The sequence below is a fragment of the Aspergillus glaucus genome (assembly GCF_001890805.1).
Source record: "Aspergillus glaucus CBS 516.65 unplaced genomic scaffold ASPGLscaffold_5, whole genome shotgun sequence".
NCBI lineage: Eukaryota > Fungi > Ascomycota > Eurotiomycetes > Eurotiales > Aspergillaceae > Aspergillus > Aspergillus glaucus.
The window spans coordinates 1-6,066 of record NW_019170457.1 but is presented as its reverse complement, the minus strand read 5'-3'; the positions used below and the strand labels follow the sequence as shown (position 1 = coordinate 6,066).

Genomic DNA, 6,066 nt, shown 5'->3' with positions numbered 1-6,066 from the left:
CTTCCCTTTTGCGCTTAGTTGACGGCCGCCAGATTGTTTATAAAAAGGCCGTACGATAGATAGATATCTAGAATCAGAGTTCTTCCTCTATTCACTCCTAGGCAGATAAAAAATTCATGGGCGATTGCAGAAAAAAGTTTTGAAAGTATCATGGTCAAGATCTCCATTTACAAACTTGCTTCTGTTTTCAATTGACGCACCATGAATATGATGCTTTTGAGTTGCTGGGGGTCTGTCGCGATCAATACTTCTTCCATTAAAGACCTTGGAAGTTGGGTCGATCTTTGGCTGCCCAAGCATATTCCTGAGTGCTTCATCCCTCCGTATATGGGATTAAGGAGCAACTATGAATTTCCTTTTGCTATTACACATTAATAGCCTCACAGCTTCTTTACTATGTTCTATTATTTTGAGACTTAAATTGGACCGTCGACCGAAGAGAAAGCGAACCTCGACGTAAAATAGAAACACACACACACTAAACTAAACTACAAGTTACGATGGAGATGCCGGAAGGAACAAGGATTCCAGTTGATATTCCAATGAAGGAGTCACATGATCCCCTACCATTTATCGACTACAAATGGTATACGGGATGGTATACTGCGACCATTACTCGACCACAGATGGTATACAAAATGGTAGGAAGCGAAGAATATATAATGACACTCATTCATGTACTTAGTTTGGTTCTTCGCGATTAATACAAGTCATTCAGCATTGGTTACCTTTCTAGTTTCTGACTCGTCCGCACTTAACCAACAACCCAGTATACGTACTCGGTTGGCCTTGTTTCTCTGTTCGTTACCTTATTCGATTCTACTTGTTGCGATTACCTTACGAAGCCTGGAGGGGGCGATACACCCATCGACGCGTTGCGACTTGGACCTGGAGGGTCACTGAAACATACACGTACTTTGGAAGACACTTAAGGTAAGTGTCCTGTCTCGAAATACAACTAACTAGAACCTTATGTACGATACGAGAGGAGCCGGGTTGTGACACTAGTTAGTATGAAGTGTAAACTTTCAACTAACTTGGTTGTGGCTTCATAGACTTCTTCTTATATATAATAAAAACAAAGTGCCCCTAATTATCACATCAGAAGCTCGCTGTCATCGCCCAATCAAAGAAAGGGAGGATCTGAAGAGCCTGACACGGGGCTTGTCTATCATGTCTACTATATAGAATAAAGTAGCTGAGCACATCTTTGAATGATCTCCAGGCGTGCTCCATCCGGCACATCCAGTTTACTTGAGTAATAATCCAGGGAGACTTAAAAGTGAAGATCTTGCTAATGTATAAAAGCATTTTATAAATGTTACCGAAACAATCGACTGCTATCAACGGTATGGTAGAATAAACTGAGTATATTGCTGTCAATTTGCGCGTTAGTGGAAGGCAGGCAACTTTAACCAATCACAGTCGGATACAGCGGTATATTTTAATAGTTATATGCAACGCTCACCGATTTGATGTTTGCCTCCCAGTCGGGAATATCTTGGGGTACTCAATCTGGTCCGTGTTTACAGTGGACTCCTTCCACTGCTAGTTGCGAGTTGACTCGTGTATTGAAAGGATGCATTTGGTAATGAGATCGACGTGTCAATGGTTCCGATGATCCCGTGGGCCCAACAAAGTTCGACTTATGCAGAAGGTGGATTGCCATCACCCGAACTATTGACATCCACCATATTCCTTTTGTACCCACCCATCTGGGGTGTGATCTACGCTGCACTCTTATAAGAGCACAAGGTAACAGATCGCACTCGAAAACAGCAGAATCAACATCAAACCCGTTCTCTACAATGTTGATCAAACAGGCTCTGGTATCGGCTCTTCTGGCCCCTGTTGCTTTGGCTGCCACCAACACAGACACTGTTTTCTCTGGTTTCGACAATCTTCACAAACGAATCCTCTCCGCCCATGACTGCCTCAAAGCCTTCAACGGCGGCGTCACACAGAGTCTGTACTGTGGTTTCGAGTTTTACAACCTCTTGACGAGCAGCAGCTCTGCGAGAAAAGACCTGGCAGATTTGGATTCTGTCCCCGCGGATCAGGTCCAGACTTACTTGGACTACTATCATGACATTCGTTCGTCTGTTTCCAATACTTTGAGTACCGGAGCGTCAAAGGTATGGGAGTGACAAGTCTTTTCCGGTTAGGATACTATATGCTTACTATAATCAAGGTCGGTGATATGGACTCAGCGGGTCTGAAGACGTTTGCGGGAGTCATTCTCCGAAACTTTGTCAGCGAAAGGGCGACTTTCGAGACCTTGTCGAAACAGAAAATACCGGCATCGAACCACTCGGAACTCGCTGGCCCTGTCGAGAGTCTTAGGGATGAGTTTGAAAAGACTCTTGCAGTCTTCGTTTGAGCTCGCCGGCTGGATATGAGGGCAGATATTTGGCAGTAAACCTTGCGTGTCTTTTGAAACCAACACATTGTATTTGGTCTTGTTGTATTCATTAATAGCGATGAATGAGTTGCCATCGGGGAAAATACAGTGATTACTTTATCGTGCCTATATCGATATACCAGCCAGTTGCCTCTCAATGTTTCTCCACACCTCCCTTTTCAGGTGCCACGTCAACCACCAGTTCCCATCCGCGTCCTTCCCAATCACCGAACCCAGATTCAGTAGCATGGGCCATCGATAAATCGTGTTTGGTATGATCAATGACGGTTTCCCCACTGACCGGGCCTTTTTATCAACCGGGCTCACGACCGCAGACGAGAAATCAACGTTGAAAAACCTCGCCTGATGCCAGTTCGAGCAGTGGATTAACATGTTCGATAGACCCATCGCCGACGCAAGTGTACCTCCAGCCTTGTCCATGCCTTCTTTCTGAACGGCTGCGTAAGCCGTAATCTGGTCTTTGGAGCGCTGCGCTAGAAGAGAATGCCGCAGCTTGGAAGCCAGGTAACTAACAGGCCGCTCGAGCATCTGGGCAGGAGAGAGGATCGTATGTGCAGTCAGCCATGCATTTCCGATATAGGCCGTATCCCGCGGGAAACGGTCTGGCAACGCAGGCCGGATGTTGAAATTGTTCAGGATCGTGATGGGGGTTTGCAATGACGGTTGGATGCACCGGACAATGCACTGCGCCCACCATGCCACGAGGACATCGCTTTCACTCACAAACGGTGTCTTGCCGGTGCCGTCATCGCCCACGGACAATTCCTGCATGGCCGACTCTCGCATCTCCGTCACGATCGATCCGGGAATACACACCATTCGGTGTTCGTGCTTGGGGTATGGTATCATTTCCCACATCCACCGAATCACGAGCAACAGTGGCCCGATCCATTGCAGAATCATCAACATCCACCGCGACCGCACGAACCACTCCATTGGAGGCTGCGCATTCAAATCCGCCAAGGGGTCTTGCAAAAACCCACAGAACGGCGGGACTTGATCTTCGCAGCCGCGAAGAACGGCCGTCCACGCGTTGAGCAGGCTCGCGCGCCCCGAGGCATCCATAAAGGTATGCAGCCATGCCAGCTTCAACAGGGTGGCATTTTGAAAGGTCACGAGGCGAATATCAAGCTGTGGGCGATCTGCATATATCCAGTCTTCAAGCTGTTTCGGTGAATCGGGTGTGTAAAGTAGATTGTCGAGATTCGCAGCCGAAAAAGGGAACACAGTCGGAGATTTCGTCGCACGTGGCATTTTCGAAAAAGACAGGTCATCAAGGCTTGCATCATGTGTGGTGGTGGAAAACGTGAATCCGGGGCATTTCGCATGGTATTTCTCGGGGATATGATATTCAAGTTTGCCAGTGTACTATATAAACATCCTAATCAGCGCTAGGAAGAGGAAATCAAAGCAATTACGACGTAGTACGTACATTCAGACGTAAGCGAGCACCCAGCTTCTTCCAGTCCCCGATTTCCATCAAGCGTTGCAGGGACCGACGGAGATGCTCTGGATCCAAGACATGGTCAAACTGAAGGGTGAACTCGAGGGCAATGCCTCGATTCATCCACGTATCGTCCTTGGAGTGTAGAGGGATTACTTGTGCAGCCATTTTCCACTCTGTCAACGTGGCTGGGATGCAAGAGGGGAGGAGGGGAGTTCGGAGGGGATTGCAATCCCACATCTACCCAGGCGTAAAATACAAAATTACCAAATACACAGGAACAATAGCGGTGTATCTCAGCTGTATAGTGACTATTATTGCATGTCGTTTGCATGTCGACCAAATAGGTAGTATACAGTGATTTACTACATGCATTATCACACGCTAATTAAAATGGGACTTCCCTTTTGGGTAATAGCATCACATCTCAAGACCCACTGCGTCTTTTCAGCTGACAGTGACAGCTGAAGGCTGAATAGTCGGTCAATCATCAATAGCGTGTGGGGAAAGCCTCGGGCGTTCGGAATTGATGCAGTCACTTTGTATGTTGATCTACAGACTTACAGCTCATTGTATATTAAGCCGATTGGGGTTTATGACCTGTACTTACACGAGACACAACTTACTTGTCCTGCCTCTTCATCTCCTCCTAATTTCCCTAGTGCTTGACACATCAGTCAACCTTTCCCTCACATAAACATTACCAATGGGTGAATTTATCAATGGTGCCGTCACTCACGGTGTGCCTCTGAACGAAACATCAGCCGACACATTGGTAAATCTTGCGACCAGGTTCGGCACTGATGAGGAAACCCACCCCCGTCAAGATGACACCGATACCGAAGATACCCCCGTCCCCGTCCCAATTGCGATTGTCGGAATGGCCATGCGACTGCCCGGGGGCGTGAGCTGCGAAAAAGAATTCTGGGACTTTCTGATCAACAAACGCGATGGCCTGTGCAAGGTTCCAGAGAGCCGGTACAACATTGACGTTTTTTATGAAGACTCCAGACCGGGTGCGATTCGGACACAGAACGGATACTTCCTCAAAGATGATATCAGGCGGTTTGACCCGGAATTTTTCGGGATCAGTAAGATTGAAGCTGCGAAGCTGGATCCGCAACAACGAATGCTACTCGAGGTTACCTGGGAGTGTATGGAGAACGGGGGGCAAACGGGATGGAGGGGAAAGAACATCGGATGCTATGTTGGTGTTTTCGGGGAGGATTGGCTGGACGTGAAGATACGAGACCCCCAGGATCATGACCGGTATCGCGTTGTTGGAGCGGGCCCGTATGCACTGTCTAACCGGGTCTCGTATGAGTATGATTTGGGAGGTCCCAGTGTGACTATACAGACAGCCTGTTCGTCGTCCCTGGTGGGGCTGCATGAGGCATGTCAGGCTCTCTACTCTGGTGAATGCTCTTCTGCCTTGGTAGCTGGCACTAACCTCATCTTTACACCGACAATGAGCACGTCAATGTCGGATAATATGGTGATTTCAAAGAGTGGTGTTTGCAGGACGTTTGATGCGGCAGCTGATGGCTATGGAAGAGGAGAGGCTGTGAATGCTATCTTCATCAAGCCTTTGGATAAGGCACTTCGAGATGGTGACCCAGTCCGGGCTGTTATTCGCTCTAGCGCAGTCAACTGCGATGGGAAGACTCCTAGCATCTCCACCCCTGGGTCTGCAGCGCAAGAGAGGTTGATCAGAAGAGCGTATAAGAAAGCCGGACTGGAGGTGTCGTCCACTGCGTTATTCGAGTGCCATGGCACAGGGACGACTGTGGGAGATTTGGCAGAGACGTCTGTGGTGGCTAAGATCTTTGGGGATAAAGGCATTCACATTGGAGCGGTATGTGCTGTTATTAGCGTTTATTTAATCAAGTTTATTGTCCATACCGAGCCCTAGAGCTATGACAGACCATTATCCGTGGACTTGAGGCCGTTAGCTATTCTACAGTCTCTTATCCCTATAAGTTCCTGGGGCACTAGCCCCCTTCCATACTCTTTCTGATCCTTTTCCTCGCCCCAGACCGCCTGTTTGCGCAGGGCTTTCGAGCACAGTGCTCTCCTTGTGTTTCGTGCGGAATGGGTGCGGCCTAGGCTGACTCCAGCTTAGGCTACCCTTCCTGCTATCCTTCTCCTGTTCGAATTGCCTCCTCCAATGCTTCCAATCCCCATTCATCGTCCCTTTGGG

General features: G+C 48.2%; 3 protein-coding genes across 3 annotated transcripts; 2 read left to right on the top strand and 1 right to left on the bottom strand.

Moving 5' to 3' along the window:
• The first annotated feature begins 1,680 nt into the window (after positions 1–1,680).
• Positions 1,681–2,454, top strand: ASPGLDRAFT_1213115 (uncharacterized protein). Its single transcript, XM_022540228.1, has 3 exons — positions 1,681–2,135; positions 2,192–2,280; positions 2,338–2,454. Exons 1-3 carry the CDS (start codon positions 1,809–1,811, stop codon positions 2,378–2,380), a joined length of 459 nt encoding a protein of 152 aa, XP_022402986.1. The 5' UTR covers positions 1,681–1,808; the 3' UTR covers positions 2,381–2,454.
• Positions 2,455–2,527: 73 nt separating this feature from the next.
• ASPGLDRAFT_23515 (uncharacterized protein) lies at positions 2,528–4,034 on the bottom strand (the record flags this gene model as incomplete). The annotated part of the gene is made up of 2 exons (XM_022543296.1): positions 2,528–3,790; positions 3,855–4,034. The coding sequence occupies 2 exons, from the start codon at positions 4,032–4,034 to the stop codon at positions 2,528–2,530; spliced, it is 1,443 nt and encodes a 480-aa protein (XP_022402985.1).
• A 488-nt stretch (positions 4,035–4,522) lies between these two features.
• ASPGLDRAFT_1213087 (beta-ketoacyl [acyl carrier protein] synthase domain-containing protein) lies at positions 4,523–6,066 on the top strand. Its single transcript, XM_022540227.1, has 2 exons — positions 4,523–5,870; positions 5,932–6,066. The coding sequence occupies exon 1, from the start codon at positions 4,573–4,575 to the stop codon at positions 5,776–5,778; it is 1,206 nt and encodes a 401-aa protein (XP_022402984.1). The 5' UTR covers positions 4,523–4,572; the 3' UTR covers positions 5,779–5,870; positions 5,932–6,066.

Bases quoted from the DNA above. Each gene is read 5' to 3' on its own strand.
- ASPGLDRAFT_1213115 (XM_022540228.1), top strand. From the start codon at position 1,809: ATGTTGATCAAACAGGCTCTGGTATCGGCTCTTCTGGCCCCTGTTGCT. The intron at 2,136-2,191 runs GTATGGGAGTGA...ACTATAATCAAG, and splicing joins TGAGTACCGGAGCGTCAAAG to GTCGGTGATATGGACTCAGC. The intron at 2,281-2,337 runs GTCGAAACAGAA...CCCTGTCGAGAG, and splicing joins AGGGCGACTTTCGAGACCTT to TCTTAGGGATGAGTTTGAAA.
- ASPGLDRAFT_1213087 (XM_022540227.1), top strand. From the start codon at position 4,573: ATGGGTGAATTTATCAATGGTGCCGTCACTCACGGTGTGCCTCTGAAC.